Source organism: Malus domestica, chromosome 09 (genome assembly GCF_042453785.1).
Source record: "Malus domestica chromosome 09, GDT2T_hap1".
NCBI lineage: Eukaryota > Viridiplantae > Streptophyta > Magnoliopsida > Rosales > Rosaceae > Malus > Malus domestica.
This window is the reverse complement of record NC_091669.1, coordinates 9,625,627-9,652,824: the sequence shown is the minus strand read 5'-3', so window position 1 is coordinate 9,652,824 and position 27,198 is coordinate 9,625,627. Positions and strand designations below refer to the sequence as shown.

The 27,198-nt window shown below is 36.8% G+C and overlaps 3 protein-coding genes and 2 long non-coding RNA genes across 18 annotated transcripts in view; 3 read left to right on the top strand and 2 right to left on the bottom strand.

Moving 5' to 3' along the window:
• LOC103443020 (F-box/kelch-repeat protein At3g06240-like) overlaps positions 1 to 14,438 on the top strand; it is a 32,181-nt gene extending 17,743 nt beyond the window's left edge. For 3 of the 10 annotated variants that reach the window (XM_070805037.1, XM_070805042.1, XM_070805038.1), the window contains exons 3-5: positions 10,942 to 11,097; positions 12,194 to 13,752; positions 14,036 to 14,438. In XM_070805037.1, the coding sequence (XP_070661138.1) occupies positions 12,554 to 13,752; positions 14,036 to 14,075 (1,239 nt within the window). In that variant the 5' untranslated portion in view covers positions 10,942 to 11,097; positions 12,194 to 12,553 and the 3' untranslated portion in view covers positions 14,076 to 14,438. Of the gene's footprint in view, positions 1 to 9,426; positions 9,685 to 10,292; positions 10,582 to 10,941; positions 11,098 to 12,146; positions 13,753 to 14,035 lie in introns of those variants that run through there. The other 7 variants (XM_070805041.1, XM_070805040.1, XM_070805039.1 and 4 more) reach the window with 7 other exon arrangements.
• Positions 1 to 27,198, top strand: part of LOC103421728 (RNA polymerase II C-terminal domain phosphatase-like 4) — a 131,742-nt gene that overhangs the window by 22,939 nt on the left and 81,605 nt on the right. The window lies entirely within an intron of this gene.
• Positions 6,496 to 26,808, bottom strand: LOC103456112 (uncharacterized). Of its 4 annotated transcripts, none has more exons than XR_011571168.1 (2): positions 26,229 to 26,808; positions 6,496 to 6,709 (listed from the first exon to the last, which is right to left on the bottom strand). It is a non-coding gene; the product is annotated as an uncharacterized lncRNA (long non-coding RNA). The 4 variants fall into 4 exon arrangements; XR_011571167.1 differs by having other exon boundaries at positions 6,496 to 6,699; XR_011571166.1 differs by lacking the exon at positions 6,496 to 6,709 and adding an exon at positions 25,860 to 26,073.
• On the bottom strand, positions 7,338 to 7,813 carry LOC139188045 (uncharacterized). Its single transcript, XR_011571170.1, has 2 exons — positions 7,737 to 7,813; positions 7,338 to 7,596 (listed from the first exon to the last, which is right to left on the bottom strand). It is a non-coding gene; the product is annotated as an uncharacterized lncRNA (long non-coding RNA).
• On the top strand, positions 20,892 to 25,572 carry LOC103443070 (receptor-like protein 7). Its single transcript, XM_070805024.1, has one exon. The coding sequence runs from the start codon at positions 22,441 to 22,443 to the stop codon at positions 25,402 to 25,404; it is 2,964 nt and encodes a 987-aa protein (XP_070661125.1). The 5' UTR covers positions 20,892 to 22,440; the 3' UTR covers positions 25,405 to 25,572.

Genomic DNA, 27,198 nt, shown 5'->3' with positions numbered 1-27,198 from the left:
CAACACCCGCAGGTGAGTCCTACATTAAAGAAGTCTGTCAGAACTCCGAAGAAATCCTCGTGGGCTATCAACGCAGCTAACTAGAACCTGGAGGGGCGAAAACAAGATAGAGTGGGTCAGAAAAACCAAAGCTTTTCAAAATCATTTCGCCAAAAACAATTCTAACCCCTCACTGTAAAACCTATATACTTTTCCCAGAAAATAGCATAATAGTATACATATATCCTCATATAACTCAAATCATCATTCTATATCCAAATCCAGAAGTCATGCCATGCTATAAATGCCAAAACAGAATATGGATGCATCAATATGAATCAGGTGAAAATAAATCAACCGGAGACCCTAAAGTGGTCCTGTACGGCTGATTCTAAAGCTCAACATCCAAACCAGCCGGAGTCACAACTATGACCTGTACGGCACTGCCGGAGTCACCACGGTGACCTGTACGGCACTACACTGCACATAAGTCGGAACTACCTAAAGTAGTCTATACGACAAGAATGGTGTAAGAATACACTATAGTGCTTCTCTCATCAATCATCTGTGCACATAATCTAAAGTCACCTACCAGTCGGAATCACCTCAGTGATCTGTACGACTAGCATGTCGGAACCCTCATATGGTCTGTACGACATGCACCTACTTGGATCCAAGGTGAGCGTACGGTGCGGTGAATACTATAAACACTAATACCAAGGGTGCAGGTTATGAGCTCTCAACACAATCACATCATCAATGATTCACATAAATAACGTAAAACTTACCTGATACTCACCTGTGCATCCTCAGCACCATTTCACATATATATGCATCAATTATTCATTCATATAATTCATAATATGCATGCATGGCATTTTAGAAACATATTTTCATTAAATTTCGATTTTTGGGAAAAATAGATAGCATATAGGTAAATACAGAAAAATACTGCCCACTCACTGATAAGTCGAAGGGTCGTAACCCTCGTGACGTCCCTGGATACGCTCGTCCTCGGTATAGGTGTCACCTATATGCGAAACAACTATAAAAACGTTATTTAAAACACATTACCAATAATTCGTAATAACTTCTCATACGGTGCTCAATTTGGGTATATGAATATACCACAGTGACCTACTCGACGTCACGGATGTCGACAAATTTTTAGAATTTTTTTTTGAAGTGGCACACGCCCCCACGCGCCAAGGCAAGCACGGGTCTACGCGCCCCCATGCGCATCACCCCTTACCTTGGTTCGCCGGACTGAATTTTCCGGTGGTCGGAAAAATGGGCAATTTTCAAATGCCTTGTTCTCCTTCGATTCTGAACCATTTTCTTCGTATTTTATATCAATTTGAAGCCCTCAACATGTAGAATCACGATAGACTAGTTTTATGGTCTAAAATCCACTAGATTTTACCTGAGAAAGCTCGATAATCCGGCCAAATTTGAAAAGCTCCGTTCTCAGTCCTCCGACGTCCAAAACTTTCAAATGAACGTCCCCGAGCTTCCTTAGGACCTCACTAAGCTCACTACAAGCTTAGAATTCCCTGAAAATCAAGAATTTACGTGTGCATGAACAGTGCACATTTTCGGGGTTAGGGTTTCACGACGATTCAGAGGGTTCTAGGTTCTAAAATTAGTACCATTCAACTCAGGAGGTTGAAAGGATGAAGAACCATACCTTTTTGGCGTCGATCCGTGGAGGTTTGGAGGGTTTTGGTCTCGTCCGTACAATTCGAGAGTGAGGGAGAGAGGAAGCCGTGGGGAGGAGAGAGAGACACAGGGGAGGGAGAGAGAAGGGTAGGTTGTGTATGATGCAAAATAACCCCTACCACACAAACATACATATCCATTTTAGTCCACATAAAACATTTCCTAAAAACTTATGGATTATGTATATACTTAGATCAAATAATATGTCACATACACATACCTCAACACCCACTAGGGCAATTCCGTCATTTCACGTCCATGATAATTAAAATTCCGAGACGGGCTGTGACATTAGTGGTACATAAGAAAATATGGAAAAATATAAGTGTACCGAAATGTTCATATCTAAATACATTGTAATGAATTAGTGACGCATTATAAAATATGGAAAAACATAAGTGTACCGAAAAATCTCTACGAACATATTTTCTTATATAATATACTTACCATAATGAGAATTATAAATTATAAATAAAACGGAGAGACATTGAATATTACATATGCTAACATTAAATAGAGTCTAGAAACTAAAATCAAATTTTAATCTTGTATAAGACATTTTTCTTAATTTTATCTTATTTAAGGATTAAAATATAGTTTTCTATAAAATGAATCATGTTACATCCTGCAATATATAATTAATATTGTGCGCATCCAAAAATATCTATAAAATGAATCACTTTGAATGCATGGTTAGCTTTACAAGAACGTTTATGTTGATGATCAGTGGCTTATAATCTGGTTCACGAGACCTCATGCCCATGATTAGTGGAACAAAAGCTACTCTGTTTGTGACAGAGATAGCAGCCTCGGTGACATTTTTATTAGTAGGAGTGACAACTAATTGTTTGTTATGTGTGCAAAGCACGAGAAAATAAAACACTAACCTTAAATTAAAAACTAAATTAATTAATATTCACGTACTATGAATAAATTGTGTGTATACATAGTAAATCCTACTACATGGACGAACTTCAACTCAAGTAATTAACAAGAGATAAATAAATTGAGTTAAGGAGTATATATACACATAATTAGAACCTGTATTAAAAAGATAAATAAGCGTGGCCATGAGTCACATATGCAAATGACGACTTGACTTCAAGTCTTCAAGTGATAGCAATCACCTGATTTTATCTGCTCAAAGTACTACGTTCACATTCTTTAAGATCAAACGAGCGCACAGATAAAACTAAATGATCGAGTTTGCAATTATTACATGCAAATGGTGACTGAATTCCAAGTCTTCAATTGATCGAGACATCAATTCACCACCCACTCATCGATTGACTCATACTTTATTTATTTATTTATTTATGCTTTGCATGAGTTGTGTCTATAAAAGGAGTTAACTTCTCCACTCTTAATTATCCGAGAGCCATAAAACAATATTTCCTATAACTAGAAAAACACACTGCCATGAAAATGGATTCTTTGTTGTCCAAGTTTACCTGTTTGCATTGTCTTCTTTTGCTATTACTCAATGCTACTCACTGTTTTTCATTTGTGCAGACTCAGACACGGACACTTTGCCACACTGACGAGCATTCCTTCTTGTTACAATTCAAGGAAAGCTTTACGATAGACAAGTCAGCTTCTGGATCTCCTTTTGCTTATCCAAAGGTTGCATCTTGGGCTCGAGAAGGAGATCAAAATCAGAGTAATTGTTGTTCGTGGGATGGTGTTGAGTGCCATGCGGAGTCTGGCCGTGTCATTGGCCTTGACCTCAAGAGTAGCTGTCTCTATGGTTCTATCAATTCCAACATCACCCTCTTCCGACTTGTTCACTTGCAGAAGCTTGACCTCTCAGATAACAACTTCAATTCCTCTAAAATACCATCGAGATTGGGCCATGACCTTTCGAGTCTATCCTATCTCAACCTTTCAAGGTCTGCATTTTCTGGCCAAATTCCATCTGAAATTTCAAAGCTATCCAAACTGTCTACCCTTGTTCTGTCTTACAATAATGGTTTGGAGCTTAGGAAGTCCATCATGAGAATCCTAGTCCAAAACTTGACCAGCATAAAACAACTTCATCTTAGTGATGTAGGCATATACTCCACTGTGCCTGATATCTTGGTCAACGCATCTTCTCTCACATCTCTCAATCTAAGCTCTTGTGGGTTGTATGGGGAATTCCCAGTAGGCATTTTCCACCTACCAAATTTAGAGGAGCTTAGATTGTACTCGAACACAGACCTAAATGGTTATTTTCCTACTTTTAACAGGACCAATTCCTTCAAAACATTAGATGTTTCAGAGACAAATTTCTCTGGTGAACTTCCTAGTTCTATCGGAAACCTTCATTCCTTAAATTACTTTGATATCTCATACTGTGGTTTTGATTCCCATGTTCCATCTTCATTTGGAAACCTTACCCAGCTCAATTTCCTTAAGATGGATTCATTTCATGACGTTTCCGCAGGCCAATTCTTAGTTCCTGATTCCTTGTCTTGTTTTGGAAAATTAACCAAGCTCAACCACTTGCGTCTTTCGCATATTAACTTACAAGGGAATTTCCCACGTTTTGTGGCTAACCTCACCCAACTTGTGTTTCTAGACTTGTTTGTCAATTCAATAACTGGTGAAATCCCATCTTGGCTCACATTAGAGTTGACCCAATTAACTTTTCTGCGGCTCACGTATAACGATTTGCAAGGAGCAATTCCTAAGTCGCTTTTCCACCTCAGAAATCTTGAACGTCTTGGCCTTTCCAATAATAATTTGAGTGGATTAGTTGAGTTTGATGAGTTTTCCAACCTCAAAAAGTTGAAGGTACTTGGTTTAGGGGGCAACAAGTTATCTGTGCGTGTCAAATCTAGTTCGAGTGCTACTCTTCCAAAGTTCGAATTTCTAGAGTTGGCTAAATGCAACTTGACAGAGTTTCCAGAATTTTTGAAAAATCAATACGAATTGGGATCCCTAGGCCTTTCTGGTAACAACATTCATGGCCAAATACCAAAATGGCTTTGGAATGGAACTAGAGAAACTCTGGTCAATCTCGACCTCTCTTCGAACTTCTTAACAGGCTTTGAGGAAAATCCAGTCACTCTTCCATGGAAAAATCTGCAGATTTTTAGTCTTGGGACCAATCGGTTACGAGGGTCATTGCCAATTCCACCACAATCTATCATAGCTTACAATGTCGGCAACAATAATTATAGTGGAGAAGTTTCACCATTGTTCTGCAACTTGAATTATCTTCAAGTTCTTAATTTGGCCAACAACAGCCTGAGTGGCATGCTTCCACGGTGTTTGGGGAAGTCCAGTAGCTTGGAAATGCTGATCTTGACTTATAATTCTTTCCATGGCGATATTCCCCCATTTTGTGCTAACAAAAATAGTTTGAAATTGGTTTCGTTGGGTTACAATCTGTTACAGGGGAAGCTATCGAGATCAATGGCCGATTGCACTCAGTTAGAGTTTCTTAACATTGGCAACAATCAGATCAGTGACATCTTCCCTTCTTGGTTAGGGGTACTTCCAGTATTAAGGGGTCTCATTTTGGGGTCGAATGCATTTCATGGGATAATTGGGAAGCCTCCAACTAATCATGAGTTCCCAAACTTGTGCATCATTGATTTATCCAACAATCTGTTTTCAGGTATGTTGCCTTCTAAGTACATAGAGAACTGGAATTTCATGAAATATGTTGTCGCAAACAAGGGAAGCCGATACTTTCTAGTCTCACTGAACAGCAGCACAAATAAATATGGAAATTACATTGTAGATTCATATAATATGATAATTCCAGTAAAAGGTGTTAAGTTGACATATGATTATACCCCTTATGATATGAGACTTATAGATTTCTCAAGTAATAGATTTGAAGGAGAGATTCCAGAGGGTATCATTGGGAGTCTAAGAGAACTTCAGTTGCTAAACCTCTCCAACAACGCTCTCTCTGGTCACATCCCTGCATCTCTAGGGACCTTAACTGCTCTTGAATCGTTGGATCTCTCTCAAAACAAGCTCTCAGGAATGATCCCCGGTAGCTTGGCACAACTCACTTTCCTTGAGTATTTCAATGTGTCGCATAACCACCTTTGGGGGCCAATACCACTTGGCCAACAATTTGGTACATTCCTAGAAGATTCATACCAAGGAAACTTAGGTCTGTGTGGAAAGCCTTTGTCCAAGAAATGCGAGGGTTCTGAAAGCTCAAGGCTGCCGCCACCATCAAGCTTTGAAGAAGATGAAGAGGCTGGATTTACATTTGAGTTTGACTGGTACGTAGTTTTACCGGGAGTTGTTAGCGGACTAGTAGTGGGAGTGGTTGCTGGAAACACGTTGGCAGACAAGAAGCATGAATGGTTTGTGGAGACATTCAGGAGGAAGAGGAAGTCAACAACTGCACGGGTGACGAGGGGACGCCGAACTTAGCTTGATGTATCTACCGGCTAGAGAAATGTTTGGGCCTTCAAGGCCAACGTCTTGTTTTTTTATGATTTTTGGTGCCTCAGCATTTGTTATGTTGTATTACAATAATGGGGTTCTATAAGTTTGCTTTGTATAACATTTCTACTTGAGATCAAATTCAGTGTTTTCAACTAAGTAGTTGGAATTATGTTTCCTGTTTCCATTTGCTTCTAGGTCAAAACTAGCAAAAGTGCCGCGCTCCGCTGCGGGTTTTAAATTCATAGTTTATAGCAAATATGCGTCATTTCCCAAAAAAAAAAGAGAAAGCTTGAAAAACAGTACAAAATAATCAATTGATGCTCAAAAGCTATCAACAGCTTAATTGCATTCACAAACACATATATTTATCACTATACACATAATAAATACTTCTGAAAATTCCATAAAATCACAAATCAACCCATTTGTTTCTAAATATTTCAAAAATTAACAGAACAGCTAAACCAACCTGGTAAAATCAATCTTTAAGTTACATTACATTTTATTTACTTTACATCAAGAGCATATGTGCAATCAAAATGGGAGATTTCTAAGTTACAGTTATATACATTTTCCCACATTGATTAGTCGTTCATTCTGCACCTGCATTTTACTAATTCTACATTAAGAGTTCTATGTACAACTCAAACAAACAGATTTTAACAACTAAAAGGACGGACAGTAACATCTCTGAAAATCTTCCGAAGGCAAACCGCTTAGAAACATATATCATAATCTTCGGTTGAGAAAGTCAGTTTGTTTTATGGGGTTTTCACTATTTTCAAAATCAATATCAAATTGTGTAAGGAAGAGAAAAGAATTTACCTTTGGGAAAGTCTGAACGGTAGCGACGGTTGGTAGAATCGAAGAGAATTTAGCAGATGAGGCGACGAGGAAGACGGGGAGAGTAGAGGCAAGCAGCACGGTGAGAAAAACGATGTGGGAACTGGGAAGTATCTAGAGAAACGGTGGGTCGACAAATTGAAGGGGCAGGGCCATTTTGGCCATTTCACTATGGAGCAAAAAAATAACACTGAAAAATAATAGTTAAATAGGGGCTTTTCTGTCCTTTCGTTGTACTTAAGAACAATGTTTTTCTTATTGAGCTTTAGTATAGATAACTAGCAACGGTGCCCGCGCGATGCTGCTGGTTTAAAACTGTATAAAATATGTAGAAAGTTATAATTACACACGATATGCAATACTATTTACATATATGTGGAAATCTATTTACAACTATATGGATTGGCGGTTCTATCACCATTGTTAATATTCATATCTTTTACAAATTGATGTCCTAACTATCTTTAACTAAAAGAAAAGATAAAAGTTTATTTCTTACCGAAATCTACCAATTTGAATCAAATCTACCAAAGAAGCGTAGATTGTAGCATGCCTTGTCATTTCTGCAAACTGGACACTTGTAATAGCAATAGTGATATAATTTCTTCCAAGCCATCGGAAGAACCAAATTTTGAACAGAACTTGCTCCCCCCTCCCCTGACCAAATAAAAAAAGTCATGTTTGTCTTTTAGAACCTCTAATCACATGACACTCCAATCACAAGACACAAAACCATATAGAACATAAATTAGAGAAAATGAAACTGAACACATTAACTCTTGACAAAAACTTATTACCCATTCTTAAAATCACCGAAAATACAAATCACCAATGAAGAAATGAGAAAACAAATCAGTAACCTAACTTATATGGCGTTAGGATGAACCATGTGTAAGTACCACTTTATGTCTCCATGGTGGCAAAAAGTTACACTTTCTTTGTGTGCTAATGTATTGTTGGTGTCCATCTCGTAGGAATTGGAGGATAATCTTGCTGAAAAAGATGTGAGACAGGTGAACAAGTTTTTTTAGAGCCACTAAAACATGACTATTTCCTTTAGCTTCATATATTTAATGTGGATTATTCTGGATGCTATTTTTGTAGGTGTTGAAAACTGTTAAGAATGATGTGTTAAATGGGTGTAAAATTGTTTTCAGCCACGAATTTCCCTTGAATGTCGAGGCTGAGAATCAACCTCTCTAGAAGATGGCAGAGCAGTTAGGAGCTTCTTGTTCGACACAAGTGGACCCATCGGTGACACATGTGGTTTCAGTAGATGCTGGCAGATAGAAGTCTAAATGGGCAGTCAAAGAAAAGAAGTTTTTAGTTAATAAACAGTGGATTGAAGCTGCAAACTATATGTGGCAAAAGCAAGCTGAAGAGAAGTTCCCAGTCAAGCAAATGAAAACCACATGATCTGTTCTTGCAGCAACACTAACTTCATCCTTTTTGTGCATAGTTTGAGATACTAATCACTCCTCTCGTTTCGTTCAGTGATGTCCTTACACCACTGGTCTCGTATTTGAGGTGGAACTTAATTTTGAATCGTTCATTACTTTTAAACAGAAGACGATTGCTGACTAGGTGAAGGAAAATTTGATAGCGGATTGAATTTTTGATGTTTGTCTTGGAAGTAGGATACCGAACTTGTATGTAGGATATGGTTGCAGATTTATGACAAAGGAGAAGATGTTCTGGATGCATCAAATGTCAAATTTGCTTGATGATTGCAGCTCTTTTAATTGCGTTATTTATTTCTCTGTTTGCGGAATAATGTTTTGACGACCTACTCAGCAGGCTTCTGAATGGATATATGATATTTTTTATGTTACATGATATGATATTCTTTGCAAAATGTATGGATATAATCATGAAACCAAAGTTAAAAAGACTTACTTCCGCAGGCTGATATAACTTGCAGAAGAACTTCAAATGCACGCGTTTAACTTTGGAGTACTTCCGCATGTTAATATAGTTTGCAGAACTTCAAATGCACGCGTTTAACTTTGGAGTACTTATGCAGGCTGATATAGTTTGCAGAAGAACTTCAAATGCAGGCACCCTACAATAATAGTGTACTCATGTTATAGAAGTTCTCAACTTGAAGGGCCCCTTAGATGCTTCACTCGAAATTACATCTTCTCTTAATCAATAGAAGTGCTTTTAGTGCAAGTGTGTCAATTAAAATCCAAATGCTTGTTTCAAGGCACTCAACTTATGCTTCTTTAAGAAAACACTCAATATCTGCTACTTTCGAGAAAAAAATTAATATTCATAATCTGCAAACACACAATATTTCTTCGCTAAATATTGTAAGAAGCACTTTAAATTTTTTGGAGTGCTTTTAACTATTCGGAAAGCACTGAAGGAGAATATTATTGAGACGGACCAAAAAAGAAAAAACACGTTCCAAATTTTTTTAGATCGTAAAAGCCCAAATGCTCGACCCAAAATGGGCCCGAACCAGTTTACACAAACCAGAAAGCGCGAGCGTTACGGCGGCAAACAGCAAGACCAGTGTTTGGAAACGAAGAGAAACCCTACAGAGCATTGTCAGTGTCAGTACGCGTTGACTGGCGTTGACTAAAACACAGAGACTACAGTCGTCAGAGCCAAGCGGAAAGGACGAAGGGAAGAAGCTGAGGAGTGCTCGGAAAAGAAGGATTCCCAGTCGCTCGCGTCGCGGAGAGGAATTTGAGTGGGTCCTCCAGGTCTCGACGCTGTCGACGCTATCGGAAACTCAAGGTAACAGTTTCAGTGATCATCGTTCCAGTTTGTTTTGCTCAAGATTAAAGGAAAGTAGAGATGGAGGAAGAGGAGGAGGACAAGTAAATTATTCATAAATTAGTTAATTAATGGCAAATTCCTGCAAATTGTCGGATGATATGGTGGCGCAAATCCTGTCAAGGTTGCCACCAAATCCCCTGATGCGGTTCAAATGCGTCCACGAGTCCTGGCGTGATCTGATTGATAGTCGCTTTGTGGCCAGCCACCTCTCGAATTCGAATAATTCGAGTTCCTCCACCCGCATTGCCGTCAGGCATATTGTTGGTGGCGAGGAGGATGATAAGGAGGACGTTTTGGGTGTCATTTCTTAAGTGATAGAGTACACTTTCATATTGTTTCATTTATTTCATGATCACAACCCAAATTTAGAGCGAGCGAGCGTTTCTTGTTCATTCAGGGGAAGAGGTAGAGGAAGAGTTAGACCAATGGGCAGAGGAAATGGGAGAGTGCAGGCAAAGGCGATGAAACTCGATTTGCATCCTCTGTTAACTTAAGGGAAATCTGAGAAAATCGTACATGCATAATTTACTTTGTTAACTAAAGGCTTAGTTTGATATTGTTGTTAGGGTTTAGATATGGGGAGGAAGAGGAAGAGGTAGTCAGGTCATGCCATGATCAAGGCGAATGGAGTTCACTCAGCGATCTGCTGCATTGCCATCGTCTTCTCAAACTGTGACAAGAGGAAGAGGTCAAGGCAGGGCCAGTGGAGCAATGGCAACTTCACAAGACTTGCCCTTCTGACCATCCACTTCGGTTATTGCCAAGCCCGGGGGAAGATCCAAACACTAAGCCATGAAGTATATAATCTGCTGTTGGAGTTGTGCAACCGAAAGCAACCTGAAGAGAAAGTTCCTTGTAAGCACTAACCATATCCTTGTTGTGCATAGTTCGAATAGTTTACTCCTCTTGTCTAGTTTAGACCCGTTCCTCTCGAGCTTACTTAATCAGCAATCCTCGAGAGTAAATAGGGCATCATTGTCTCGTAAATAAAAGTATTGAATGTTGTCTTTGATGTGAACTAACTTTTGAATTTTTCATTAGGCTAAATAGCAATATGATTTCTGACTAGGTGGGGCAAATTTGATAGGTGAACATATGAATTTTTTATGTTGTCCCAAAATTAGGATCCCGAAGAGTGGCTAATTTGAGCTTGTATATAGAATACGGTGTCAAATTTGCTCAACAACGCAAACTCTTGATCTCTTTCCATTACAGATTGCAGCTTCTGAATGAATAGAGAGCTGCACCAATTATAAAGTCAAGAGCCCCAACTCCAATCACTATCATGCCTTGCAAGGCCTTAACAACAACATTCATCATGTAATTTTAATGAATTATGTTTTGAAACCTCACTCAGTGGGGTTTTGAATGGTAAGTTTATTGCTTAATTATTGGTAAGAAATAATTAAATGCATTAGACTAATTGTGTTTTGTCTTTTAAACATGTGGCACAATCTAGAGGGGCGTAAGCTATACAAGGGTTAGGGGGTGAGTAAAATAACTCTTAACTGACTGGCTTAAATCCTGTAAACTAGGACATCTATGGTCCGTTTGGAAATGCTTCTCTAGAAAGCAGTTTTACTGTAAGCTTTTTAAGTAGATCCACGTAGAACTGCAGAACACTAACCTTATAATTATGATGAACACCGGGCAAGCCAAATTTAATTAGAGTGTTGCTTTATTATCTTCTCTCCGTCTCCTTTAGTTGGATGTAGTGCTTTAAAAATATCTTTTCAAGAGATATTCTCTCATTGCAGATTTTGATCACCATGTTTTCTTCCATTTACTTTCCATTGTTTCAATTAATCACAATTGACACTAACCTAGAGCTTCACTTGAGTTTAGTTTCTCTATACATATAAGAAGAGTAATTCGCCGATTCCCCCCCTTAACCTGTACCCCATTGCCGATATTACCCATAAAGTTTTGGTTTGGCCAGTTTTTCCCTAAAATACTATGAATAGATCATTTCTCCCTAGCTTCAAATTTACCCAAATTCCATCCAAAAAGTCACATGTTGGTCATTGAATCTTCTTTTGTGTTTGTTATATTTCCTTTCTTAATCTTATTATTGTCTTCTTCTTTTTTTTTTTTATATTTTGAAATGTGACATTTTACGGGGAGACATGGCCGTATGCGGAAATTGGCCCTTTATGTTAATTTAGTGGGAAATCATCAAAATATTCTTGATTTAGGGAAATGATTTCTGCACACCCCATTCCTTCACCTACAGACCCTGTTTATTTCTGCTCCTTGGTTCTCCTTTGGATTTATTTAGTATAATACCCAGAAATAAATAGGGTGTGCAAAAAAAAGAAAATGGTGTGTGGAAATCATGTCCTATATAAATATATATATATGGGTTATTGTGCACTTCTCTCTTGATGTAACTTGTAACGTAAAGTATGTTCTCGAGACAGATAATAAATGACACCCACATTTGGACATTATATTTTTTCCTTTTTAGCTTACAAAAGTCCAAAGGGGGCCCTGAACCCGTTCCATCATCAAACAGCAGCAAAAGAAGAAGAAGAAACCCTAGAGAGAAATATCAGTATGACTGAGCATTGACTATAACAGAGAGACTAGTCAGAGCCGAGTGGAAGGAAGAAACAATGAGTGTTTGGAAATGAAGGAATCTCAGTCGCTCCGATGAGGAATTTGAGTGGATTTTGAAGTTTAATAAATTCCTGCTCTTGGACTCAGCACGATCGGAAATCCAAGGTAAGATGTTCCCTTGATCTTGCTCCATCATTGTTCCGCCTTATTTAATTTGCTGAAAAGCATAAAAGGAAAAGTAGAGGAGGAGAAATTAATTAATTAGTTAATGGCAAAGTTGTGTAATTTTACGGATGATATGGTGGTGCAAATCCTGTCTCTATTGCCACCTAAATCCTTGATGCGATTCAAATGCATCCGTAAGTTGTGGTGTGATCTAATTGATAGTCCTAGCTTTGTGGCGAGTCACCTTTCTAACTCGAATTCGAAATCAGATTCCTCCACCAGCATTGTTGTAAAACATACTGTTAACAATCTGAGGGATCATAGGAAGCATGTTTTATTGTCATTGCTTAATGTTTCAGAGGATTTTAGCGATAGTGATGACTGTGTTGAGGATCTTAGTGTTGCGTATCCTTTGTTGAGTGTATCTTCCCCAAATTTTGAAATTGTGGGTTACTGTGATGGGATCTTCTGTCTAAGTATTCACTTTTGTCCCGAGGATATTGGTTTAGTCAATCCAGCGATCATGGAATTTCAGCTTCTTCCCCAGCCTTGTCTTCTCCTGCCTCCCCCAGAACCAGATATTGCTGATAGAGTGGATACCATTACCAATGCCGTTGGATTTGGGTATGATTCCAAAGCTAAAGCATACAAGGTTGTTAGAATTGTCAAATTTTTGCCGGGGCCTAGAATAGCAGAGGTATACACTTTAGGTGTTGATTCTTGGAGAGAGGTCAAGTTTGAGATCGATTTTTCTGTCATCTGGACACCTTCTTTTTATGTCTACTTCAAGGGTGTTTATCATTGGTTTGCTACTGATCTACAAAATAATGATTTCATCCTTACATTTGATATGGGTGAGGAGGTATTTGATAAGATACCAGTTCCGTATGATTCTCTGGAAAGATTTGCATGGAATTGCAGTCTTGCATTATGGAAGGAATCCATTGCCTTGTTCTGCTACCGCAAAGATGAAGGAACTGGACTTTCTATCTTTGATATATGGGTGATGGATGACTCTAGTGATGGGGTAAAAATTCCATGGAGTAAGAAACGCTTAACAATCGAATCTGTACCAAGGATTGAGATTCCATTGATATTTTGGAAGAATGACGAGCTTCTTCTGGCGGCCACTGACGGAGACGTTGTCTCCTATAACCTACGCACTCGAAACCTCAAATACCTTCCTATACATGGGATTGAAAACCCACTATATATTCAAGCTGTTCTTTATGCAGAAAGTCTTGTTTCTGTCAAGGGAGGCGAACAGCCTCTGGCCATAGAGCCAGACATAGACTCTGGAAGGTATGTTATGCTTTTCCTTCACGTGTTTTTGTTTTTATAACATGAGTAGTGTTTAAATTTTCATGGGATGCACCCGCCTTTGGGAGGTGTTGTTTGTTCCCTCCAGTTCTACATGATTATAACTAGTTTTAATCAGTTTATCACTTCTGTTTTTCTCATTTTAGTAGCGTGCTTCTGACGGAAAATGAGATTGTTTAGATTTTATTCATGCTGATTCAGTTACCTTATCTTGTGTACATGCATGTGCGTGCTCTTATGTTTTTCCCCAATTACTTATATCCAGTGTATCGTTCGAGATGTACTTTTACCCAAGGCCTATATGAGCCTATGCACTGGAAATGGCTAAGCTGCTGGATCTCAGGAAAGAGTACTTCGGTGATAGAGTGATATCGCGCGATGATGGCATTGAAAACATCAAAAACGTCTACATGTTGTACTTGGACAAGAAAGGTGCCGTTTTGTCCTTGTTTCTCTTGGCGATGGCAAAGTAGTAGGGAGCCTCGTGTTCGACTTGAATTTCGTTGTTGTGATGGACTGTATTTTGAAATGTTAATTAGGCTAAGCAGAAAAGACAGTGCTGAGTTGGTCGTGCAAATTTGATTGTGGGTCTTTTCTTCTCTATCTTATGAACTTCAATGTATGGAATTTGGTTTTCTGTTTTAATGGAGCAACTCTATTTTTATTACCTATTGCAGCTCTTGTATTTTATTTTATGGGTTATTCTATCTTTACTATCTCAAGTATCGTGAAATTTCAACTTTCATACCTAAATTTTTTTTCGTTTTCATACCTAAAGCTTGAATGTTGTGACACTTTTGTACTTTCGTTAGCCATTCTGTCAGGGATAGTTAATTGATGACGTGGCATGCCACAAGACGATGGTTGTACAAAAATGGTTTTTACATCTTTCATTTGAAGTAGCAACATTTGACTATAATTTTCACTAGGGGAATTTCCTCCCAAGTAAGTTTATCTTCATTGCTAGAGAGTATTTCCACCTATTTTTGTGGTTTTAGGAGTGGAATCGGGCTTTACGAGTGGATTCAGGCAATTACTATTCACTTGAATAATGAATTGATATGGATTGATGTTTAATATTCATAATATTTTATTTTTATTTTCATGTATGATTTAGTTATTTATATATTTCAACCCAAAATGTACAATGTTAATAATGTGAAACATTTGCATTTCGTGAGTTGAGCCAGTTGACCAAAGCAATGTTCCCGCCTCATCCCCCTTGTGCCCAAGTTCATATCCTCCTCCCTGTAAATCAAAGCATTTGAGTTTATTTTTGTCAAAAAAAACCATAACGTGGAAAACATTTATTTTGGTGTTGGATGTGTTCTACCAAGACAACTAACTTAGGTTTCAACTTATTTTGCGGAAGTTCATGTTGTCATCAATGGAATGATCAAGTTGATGGAACTTTTCTTGCTAAGCCACATGATTGCATTTTGACAAAAAAAGAGACAAGAAAGTAGGGTTAAACTTGAAACACATCATGATGATTTGTCAAGAAAAAGTGTGGTATTAAATAATTTGATATATTATATCGTCAAATTGTCAATTCGAATTAATGAACAGAAAGTGATGTCTCAACGTAACTTGACAACTAACATTTTTTTTATACCCTATAAGAAATGGTCTATTGCTACATAATCTAACATGTTATGTTGTCAGACTGTCAATCTAAATTATTAATTAGGTGATGTCTAATTCATAGCTTGACAACATATAATATGTTATGTATCCGCAAAAAAAAGAAACATTTTCTCTTACCAGACAATCTAACATGCTACGTTTTTAAGTCTATAAAATTTAAAACTATTTTCTTCAAAAAAAAAAAAAAAAAAAAAACAAAACAAAACAATCCACACACTCACACGTGCGAGACAAGGTGCCAAGGCAAAAACACTAGCAACCCGCAAGCCCATGTCGTTCTATCTTCTTCTCACAACTCACAAGCAGCAGAATAGATAATTTCTCCCTAGCTTCAAATTTACCCAAATTCCATCCAAAAAGTCACATGTTGGTCATTGATCTTCTTTTGTGTTTGTTATATTCATTTACTTCAAATATTTGACTTTTCTTTTGTCAATTTACGCATATAAATACATTTAAAACGTGTTAGTCACGCGTAGCATGTCATGATTCAAAAAATGTCTTCTGCACGTGCATGAGCGCGTGCATGAAGGCTAGTGAATCATAAACTAAACACAATAGTTTGGTTGTAGTTGGAAGTGCATGGGTGCTTGGTGAATCAAGAAACTTCATGGATATGGGATACCCAACAGTCAACACGCATACAATATAAGTTAGGAATGAAAACTGTCGTATCGGTTGGCTATACCAAAAGATTTTTTGGCATCCGGAGGATTATTCTTCCATAGAAATTTCAAAAGATGAGAAAGTTGAACTAATCAAATTTCAACAAGTTTGAAAAATCAACTATTTATATATAGGAGGATCATGATTGATGTGTTACGTTGATTTGAAGAACGGTCTTGAAGTTGTGGAGTGAGACATTCATTTAAAATTAACAAAAAAAATGTAATAATTAGAAAAAGGGTTGTCTAAATAGTGGGGTACTCGTTGACACATGACCTAAAATAGAGGAAAAATCATACAGTTTACTTTTTAAGTCTTTAAGGAACAAGAGTGGCAGGTTCCAAGTTGGAATAATGCAATTTTCATCTTAAGAGGTTGTAATGCCAGTTATAAAAAAAAAGTATTTCGCACGCGGATAATAATGTGATTAAATTAGTTGTCAAATGATTGTTTTTTTTTTTTTGTGAACAAATGATATTATCCACACTAAGGGAGAGGGGGGTGTGTTTAGCCTCACAATGAGCTAACAATAATGCGATTCAATAGTTGTTTATTTATTTTTTTATTTTTGAACAAACGATATTATCTACACTAAGGGGGAGGGGTGGGCTTAGCCTCACAATGGACTAGCAATAATGTGATTCACTCAGTTGTTTATTAAATATTATTTTCTCTATTCTTAATATAAATTCAATAGAGACCGATTTTATTATGTGGATTCAGCTGCTTTAATTGATTTATGAGTGGTTTCTTCTAGCATGATCTAAGATTATTCATTTACTTCAAATATTTGACTTTTCTTTTGTCAATTTACGCATATAAATACATTTAAAACGTGTAAGTCACGCGTAGCATGCCGTGATTCAAAAAATGCTTTCTGCACGTGCGTGAGCGCGTGCATGAAGGTTAGTGAATCATAAACTAAACACTCACACGCATGCATGAAGGCTAGTGAATCATAAACTAAACACTATAGTTTGGTTGTAGTTGGACGTGCGTGGGTGCTTGGTGAATCAAGAAACTTCATGGATCCGGGATACCCAACAGTCAACACGCATACAATATAAGTTTGGAATGAAGGCTGTCATATCAGTTGGCTATACCAAAAGATTTTTTGGCATCCGGAGGATTATTCTTCCATAGAAATTTCAAAAGGTGAGAAAGTTGAACTAATCAAATTTCAACAAGTTTGAAAAATCAACTATTTATATATATGAGGATCCTGATTGATGTGTTACGTTGATTTGAAGAATGGTCTTGAAGTTATGGAGTGAGACATTCATTTAAAATTAACAAAAAATGTAATAATTAGAAAAAGGGTTGTCTAAATAGTGGGGTACTCGTTGACACATGACCTAAAATAGAGGAAAAATCATACAGTTTACTTTTTAAGTCTTTAAGGAACATGAGTGGCAGGTTCCAAGTTGGAATAATGCAATTTTCATCTTAAGAGGTTGTAATGCCGGTTATAAAAAAGGTCTTTCGTACGCAGATAATAATGTGATTAAATTAGTTGTCAAATGATTGTTTTTTTTTTGTGAACAAATGATATTATCCACACTAAAGGGGAGGATGGTGGGCTTAGCCTCACAATGGGCTAGCAATAATGTGATTCAATCAGTTGTTTATTTGTTTTTTGTTTTTTTTTTGAACAAACGATATTATTTACACTAAGGGAGAGAGGGTGGGCTTAGCCTCACAATGGGCTAGCAATAATATGATTCAATCAGTTGTTTATTAAATATTATTTTCTCTATTCTTAATATAAATTCAATAGAGACTGATTTTATTATGTGAATTCAGCTGCTTTATTGATTTATGAGGGGTTTCTTTGAGCATGATATAAGATTATTCATTTACTTCAAATATTTGACTTTTCTTTTGTCAATTTACGCATATAAATACATTTAAAGCGTGTAAGTCACGTGTAGCATGCCGTGATTCAAAAAATGTCTTCTGCACGCGCTTGAGCGCGTGCATGAAGGCTAGTGTATGGAAATTGAATATTATAGTCAAAGCTACTATATTCAATTTTCCGTTAGTTTAAGTTACGGTACTTGCATGTAATACACATTGAAGGGTAGATTGATAGTTTTTCATAAAGAAATAGTGTCTTTGGAGGTAAATTAGTAGTTTTTCATAAGAAATAGTGTAAGTTAAGTTTAGAGATTAAATTAGACGTTATATTCGCAACCTATATGAAATGTTAAGGGTTTGTAGGCAAGAAAATAACGGTATTACACTCTAAAGTGTGTCAAGTGATTTAAGTTGACGAAAATTTGGATACACCAAAGGAACTCTACATGTTTAAGATGCTATTGATGTAACCCTTGTGTTGGTCTTTTGTATTACTGAATTATAAATGCAATTTCTATTTTTTCTTAATGTCACTTTTAGTATTTATCATGACAAGAACATGAGTGGTAATTACTAATTAGCGATACCTTATCACGTGGGACAAGGCAAATTTGTCCTTAATAGCTTGACTTCAACTGATACAATTGCATGATACCCAATGCCAATAAGTAACAACAACATTAATGGTAGACTTGTAGGTTAGCTAGAGATGTTTACTTGCAAACGACTCATATGACTTCCAAGTCTTCGAGTGATCGAGATCGGCATTTTATTGACTTCATTGTCTCCTTGTTTGGTTTTCTCTTTCATTTCTTTTTGTCACCACTCAATGGCTCATCACTCATCCCCATATTTTGTTTGCATATGTTTTGTGAAGAATAATACTTGTGTTCACTTTTTGGAATGAGCTTATTTCTCCATTTACAAATAGTGAATCTTTATAGCATAAATTTTATAAAGGGAGTTTTAACGAAAAGTCTGCGGTACTATTCATTTTAATGAAAAATCACATTTTTACACTAAAAAGTCAAATCTGGTACTATTCACTTTACCCTTTATTTTGTTTTTATCATTAAAACTCAAAGTTTTCAAACTCTTTTCATTAGTTTTCCTTTTTATAAATGGAACATTTCAATTTTGTAAGATTTATTTGAAAATCATCTCCACAAGAAAATCATTTGAATCAGAGGTCATTTAGATCCAAATGTATCAAACAAATTAACGGTGTAAGTACCAACTAACATATTTATGATAAACTATTGATTTATTTGTTACATTTAGATGATTAAACAATATCTAATTCGAATGATATTTATAGGGATGATTTTTAAATGAAGATTAAGAAATTGAACGATTTTGATTATGAAATTTCTACGGTTAAGATACTTTATTTGTAAGTGGGAGAATGTGCTCATCTCCCAGGGAGTACAAGTATTATCATACACTTTTTTGGATAATGTTTGTCCCCTCACTTACGATTAACGTATTTTCACTGTATGAACATCATATCAAAACTGTTTATTCTCTTTATCATAATCATATCTGCAAAAATCCTTCAATTTAGAGATCTTTTAGTCATTCATTCATGTCAAGCCAATCAACGTTTTTAGTAACAAGTTGCATAATCATGATGAACTGTTTATTTGTTTTATGTATATGAATGGTTAAAAGATTTTCAAATTGAATAACTTTTAGCCTTTAGGTTTGCGAACGTCTTCCATTGTTCTCTTTGATCCCAAAACCGTAATTAGGATTTAGTTATGCAAGTTATTTTTGGGGTGCATGATTTATTTATTAGTTCATATTGTGAGAACTTGTTACTCAAGTGATCAACACAATGTTTATCAATGTATTAATGACAAGGGTCTTGATAGTCTCACATTAACTACATGAGTTATACGCTATGTAGTTGTACTTATTTTTATTTTAGTACACGGGTAAATGGTATTGATTTTGTCATTTATATTTTCAATGTTATTTTGGTCTTTCTATTTTTGAGCTTTAAAATTGGGACAACTAGACACTGAAATCCTGGATCTGCCACTGATAAAGGTTATACCCTTCTATAAATGATGTGTCATTCCTTGAATGGATATGACCATTCAGAGAAGTCTCACAACTCTCGCGAAAAGGTACGATGAAGTCTATAAAATGATGATTCATCACTTCAGAAAAATTTGGTACTACCGCATAGTAATCAATAATCTTACGACATTAAAATTAAGGGGTTTTTGAACTTTAATCCTTGAAGAAGATTAAAATTCAATAAAAATCTGGTGTTGGATTGGATATTGATTGTAGTTCTCTAATGTATACTTAATTCAAATTCATATTACATTTTTTTTAATATTTAATAGATATCTTATTTAATGTCAGTACATTAAAATTAAAATTTATTATTATACATATTTTAATTCATTAATTTTATTTTACTTCCTCTAATTAGTGTACCTAAACGTTCGTATCATAATATATTTTACTAAATTAGTGTACTGAAATGTCTGTACCTATATATATTGTAGTGAATTTGTGGCACATAAGAAGATATGCAAAAACATAAGTGTACCGAAAAATTTCATACCTAAATATGTGATGCTAAACTAATATACAGAAATGTTGGTACCTAAATATATTATACTAAACTAGTGTACCGAAATGTCCGTACCTAAACATATTATACTAACCTAGTGTACCGAAATGTTCATACCTAAATATATTGTAATGAATTAGTGGCACATAAGAAAATATGAAAAAATATAAGTGTACCCGAAATATTCATACCTAAATATATTGTAATGAATTAGTGGCACATAAGAAAATATGAAAAAACATAAGTGTACCGAAAAATATCTACGAAAATATTTTCTTATATAAGATACTTAAATAGAGTCTAGAGACTAAAATCAAATTTTAATCTTGTATAAGATATTTTTCTAAACTTTATCTTTTTTAAGGATTAAAATCTAGTTTTCTATAAAATTAATCATGTTACATCCTACAATATATAATTAAGGGTAAATTACATTTTATCCCTTTAGGTTTGGGGGCAATTACAACCTTATACAATATTTTTAAAACATTTCAATCACATACATAAACTTATATTTTGTTGTAATTTCATACAATCCGTTAATTGAACTATTAATTTAACGACGTAGCAAATGCATGATCCACATATTTGATGATGTGGCATATAAAAATAATTAATTATAAAAAACAATTTAATGAAAATTTAAATTAAAACAAAATAAAAATGGGGCCCACCCCTCTTCTCCCACCCGAACAAATGCTCTATCTTCATCTCCTTCTTTCTGCAACACAACCAGCCATCCCCTTCTTTCTGCATCACCCTTTTTGCATCACCATCATCAAAGTTGAAATTTACACAACCTATTTGAATCCAAATATGATTCCCAAATCTTGACACACGGCATGGCGTGGATTGACGCCTTCGACACCGGCGGCTGACTATCCTTGCCACCTAGCCCCTGCAGCAGCAAGTCCAGGTCCGAATGCCCTTCGTTCACCACCACGCGTTGATGGGGACGATTCCTTCCCGCGGGTTTCGTCTTTCCGGATTTTCTCCATCTGGGTCTTCCGGTCGTGTTGCGGCGGAGGCGGCTACACCTAAGACTAAGGGCAGGAGCACAGAGAGCTCTCGATCTCGACCCCTCCTCATAAGCCAGTCGAAAAAGGAAGCTAATTCAGACGCAAACTCAGCTTCCGATCCAGGAAATTTTCTGGGTTTTTTTTTTCGGATTGAGAGCGAAAACTGAGGAAATATATTAGTAGATTTGGGGAAGACGAAGAATCAGAAGAAATTTAGAAAATTTGGGAATGGGGTTTAGAGATTGGGAAGGGGGGGATTGACATGGAGGTTGTATGGGATGGGTGGTGGTGCTGGAGAAAGAAGGAGATAGAGATGGAGGTCCTTTGCTCGTATGGGAGAAGAGGGGTGGGCCTCTTTTTTATTTTCTTTTAATTTAATTATTTGTTTAAATTGTTTTTTTATAATTAATTATTTTTTATATGCCATGTCATCAAATATGTGGGTCATGCATTTGCCACGTCATAATTTAACGGTCAAATGAACTGTTTAATTAACGAATGTATGAAATTGCAACAAAATATAAGTTTATGTATGAGATTGAAATGTTTTAAAGATATTGTATGAGGTTGAAATTGCACTCATATAAAATATAATTTATCCTATAATTAATATTGTGCGCACCCAAAAATATGTGTAACTGCTGAATAGGATATTAGTTAGCTTCGAAAGACTACCATCGATTTGTCGGCATGTCACTTTGAATGCATGGTTAGCTTTAAGTCTTCAATTGATCGAGACATCAATTCACCACCCACACATCGATCGACTCATACTTTTTATTTATTTATGTTTTGCATGAGTTGTGTCTATAAAAGGAGTTAACTTCTCCACTCTTAATTATCCGAGAGCCATAAAACAATATTTCCTATAACCAGAAAAAACACACTGCCATGAAAATGGATTCTTTGTTGTCCAAGTTTACCTGTTTGCATTGTCTTCTTCTGCTATTACTCAATGCTACTCACTGTTTTTCATTTGTGCAGACTCAGACACGGACACTGTGCCACGCTGACGAGCATTCCTTCTTGTTACAATTCAAGGAAAGCTTTATGGTAGACAAGTCAGCTTCTAGATCTCATTTTGCTTATCCGAAGGTAGCATCTTGGGCTCGAGAAGGAGATCAAAATCAGAGTAACTGTTGTTCGTGGGATGGTGTTGAGTGCCATGCGGAGTCTGGCCGTGTCATTGGCCTTGACCTCAAGAGCAGCTGTCTCTATGGTTCTATCAATTCCAACAGCACCCTCTTCCGACTTGTTCACTTGCAGAAGCTTGACCTCTCAGATAACAACTTCAATTCCTCTGAAATACCATCGAGATTGGGCCATGACCTTTCAAGTCTATCCTATCTCAACCTTTCAAGGTCTGCATTTTCTGGCCAAATTCCATCTGAAATTTCAAAGCTATCCAAACTGTCTACCCTTGTTCTGTCTTACAATCATGGTTTGGAGCTTAGGAAGTCCAACATAAGAATCCTAGTCCAAAACTTGACCAGCATAAAACAACTTCATCTTAGTGATGTAGGCATATACTCCACTGTGCCTGATATCTTGGTCAATGCATCTTCTCTTACATCTCTCAAACTAAGCTACTGTAGGTTGTATGGGGAATTCCCAGTAGGCATTTTCCACCTACCAAACCTAGAGGAGATTATATTGTACTCGAACACAGACCTAAATGGTTATTTTCCTACATTTAACAGGACCAATTCCCTCAAAACATTGGTTGTTTCAGGGACAAATTTCTCTGGTGAACTTCCTAGTTCTATCGGAAACCTTCATTCCTTAAATTACTTTGATATCTCATACTGTGGTTTTGATTCCCATGTTCCATCTTCATTTGGAAACCTTACCCAGCTCAGTTTCCTTAAGATGGCTTTATTTCATGACGTTTCTGCAGGCCAATTCTTAGTTCCTGATTCCTTGTCTTGTTTTGGAAAATTAACCAAGCTCAACTACTTGGGTCTTTCGAATATTAACTTACAGGGGAATTTCCCACGTTTTGTGGCTAACCTCACCCAACTTGTGTTTCTAGACTTGCTTAACAATTCAATAACTGGTGAAATCCCATCTTGGCTTGCATTAGAGTTGACCCAATTAACTTCTCTGCGGCTCACCCTCAACGATTTGCAAGGAGCAATTCCTAAATCGCTTTTCCACCTCAGAAATCTTGAACGTCTTGGCCTTTCCTATAATAATTTGAGTGGATTAGTTGAGTTTGATGAGTTTTCCAACCTCAAAAAGTTGAAGGTACTTGGTTTAGCGTGCAACAAGTTATCCGTGCGTGTCAAATCTGGTTCGAGTGCTACTCTTCCAAAGTTCGAAGTTCTAGAGTTGGATGACTGCAACTTGACAGAGTTTCCAGAATTTTTGAAAAATCAATACGAATTGGGAGCCTTAGAACTTTCTGGTAACAATATTCATGGCCAAATACCAAAATGGCTCTGGAATGCAACTAGAGAAACTCTGCTCAATCTCGACCTCTCTTCGAACTTCTTAACAGGCTTTGAGGAAAATCCAGTCACTCTTCCATGGAAAAATCTACAGCTTTTAAGTCTTGGGGATAATCGGTTACGAGGGTCATTGCCAATTCCACCACAATCTATCACGTCCTACGCTGTCGGCAACAATAATTATAGTGGAGAAGTTTCACCATTGTTCTGCAACTTGAATTATCTTCAATTTTTTGATTTGGCCAACAACAGCCTGAGAGGCATGCTTCCACGATGTTTGGGGAAGTCCAGTAGCTTGGAGATACTGAAATTGAAGTTTAATTCTTTCCATGGAGATATTCCCCCATTTTGTGCTAACAGAAATAGTTTGAAATTGGTTGGGTTGAGTTACAATCGGCTACAGGGGAAGCTACCAAGATCAATGGCCGATTGCACCCAGTTAGAGTTTCTTGACATTGGCAACAATCAAATCAATGACATCTTCCCTTCTTGGTTAGGGGTACTTCCAGTATTGAGGGTTCTCATTTTGCGGTCGAATGCATTTAATGGGATAATTGGGAAGCCTCCAACAAATCATGAGTTCCCAAACTTGTGCATCATTGATTTATCCAACAATCTGTTTTCAGGTATGTTGCCTTCTAAGTACATGGAGAACTGGAATTTCATGAAATATGTTGTTGCAAACAAGGGAAGCCGATACTTTCTAGTCTCATCGGACTACAACACAAATAAATATGGATCTTACTATGAATTTTCATACTCGATGATAATTCCTGTAAAAGGTGTTAAGTTGACATATGATAAGACCCCCTATGATCTGAGACTCATAGATTTCTCAAGTAATAGATTTGAAGGAGAGATTCCAGCAAGTATCATTGGGAGTCTAAGAGCACTTCATTTGCTAAACCTCTCCAACAACGCTATCTCTGGTCACATCCCTTCATCTCTAGGGAACTTGACTGCTCTTGAATCGTTGGATCTCTCTCAAAACAAGCTCTCAGGAAGGATCCCCGGTAGCTTGGCACAACTCACTTTCCTTGAGTATTTCAACGTGTCGCATAACCACCTTTGGGGGCAAATACCACTTGGCCAACAATTTGGTACATTCCTAGAAGATTCATACCAAGGAAACTCAGGTCTGTGTGGAAAGCCTTTGTCCAAGAAATGCGAGGGTTCTGAAAGCTCGAGGCTGCCGCCACCATCAAGCTTTGAAGAAGATGAAGAGGCTGGATTTACATTTGAGTTTGACTGGTATGTAGTTTTGCCGGGAGTTGTTAGCGGACTAGTAGTGGGAGTGGTCGCTGGAAACATGTTGGCAGACAAGAAGCATGAATGGTTTGTGGAGACATTCAGGAGGAGGAGGAAGTCAACAACTGCACGGGCGACGAGGGGACGCCGAACTTAGCTTGATGTGTCTACCGGCTAGAGAAATGGTTGGGGCCTTCAAGGCCAACGCATGTATTTTATGATTTCTGGTGCTTCAGCATTTGTTATGTTGTATTACAATAATGGGGCTCGATAAGTTTGCTTTGTATAACATTTCTACTTGATCAAATTCAGTGTTATCAACTAAGTAGTTGGAATTACGTTTCCCGTTTCCAATTGCTTCTAGGTCAAAACTAGCAAAAGTGCCACGCTCCGCTGCGGGTTTTAAATTCATAGTTTATAGCAAATATGAGTCATTTCCCAAAAAAAGAGAGAAAGTTTGAAAAACAGTACAAAATAATCGATTGATACTCAAAAGCTACCAACAACTTAACTGCATTCACAAACACATATAAAAAAAAAAAGGTCGTACCCAATGCACAAGGCTCCCGCTTTATGCAGGGTCATTATACACAAAATAAATACTTCTGAAAATTCCATAAAATCACAAATCAACCCATTCATTTCTAAATATTTCAAAAATTAACAGAATAGCTAAACCAACATGGTAAAATCAATCTTTAAGTTGCATTACATTTTATTTACTTTACATCAAGAGCATATGTGCAATCAAAATGGGAGATTTCTAAGTTACCGTTATATACATTTTCCCACATTGATTAGTCGTTCATTCTACACCTGCATTTTACTAATTCTACGTTAAGAGCGCTATGTACAACTCAAACAAACAGATTTTAACAACTAAAAGGACGGACAGTAACACCGCATGACAGTGCTGTGATAAAAAATGATAAACAACATACTAAACGGAAGTGATGTTTTAAATCTGGAATGAATGCATACCTGAAGAGCTGAATTCAAATTGGTGATCCCCTTCCCATCTTGGTAACATTTATCAATTGGAATCAGTAAAATTTTCTTGATGAGGGCAAAGCTAGAAGTCTCAATTTCAAAATCCAAATCAGAAAATAAAACAAAACTGAATGAACCATGAAGAAAATTTATTCTCCGACAGAAAACTCAGCGTTACACAAAATCATTGAATTGGAATGAAACTAATGAGATTAAATTGAAGAAAACCTAACTCAATTGAAGCTATTCTCTGAAAATCTTCCAAAGGCAAACGGCTTAGAAACATATATCGTAATCTTCGGTTGAGAAAGTCAGTTTGTTTTATGGGGTTTCACTATTTTCAAAATCAATATCAAATTGTGTAAGGAAGAGAAAAGAATTTATCTTTGGGAAAGTCTGAACGGTTGCGGCGGTTGGTAGAATCGAAGAGAATTTAGCAGATGAGGCGACGAGGAAGACGGGGAGAGTAGAGGCAAGCAGCCCGGTGAGAAAAACGATGTGGGAACTGGGAAGTATCTAGAGAAATGGTGGGTCGACAAATTGAAGAGGCAGGGCCATTTTGGCCATTTCACTATGCAGCAACAAAATAACACTGAAAAATAATAGTGAAACAACAACGGTGCCTGCGCGATGCTGCGGGTTTAAAACTGTATAAAATATGTAGAAAGTTATAAATAGACACGATATGCAATACTATTTACATATATGTGGAAATCTATTTACAACTATATGGATTGGCGGTTCTATCACCATTGTTAATATTCATATCTTTTACAAATTGATGTCCTAACTGTCTTTAACTAAAAGAAAAGATAAAAGTTTATTTCTTACAGAAATCTACCAATTTGAATCAAATCTACCAAAGAAGCATAGATTGTAGCATGCCTTGTCATTTATGCAAACTGGACACTTGTAATAGCAATAGTGATATAATTTCTTCCAAGCCATCGGAAAAGCCAAA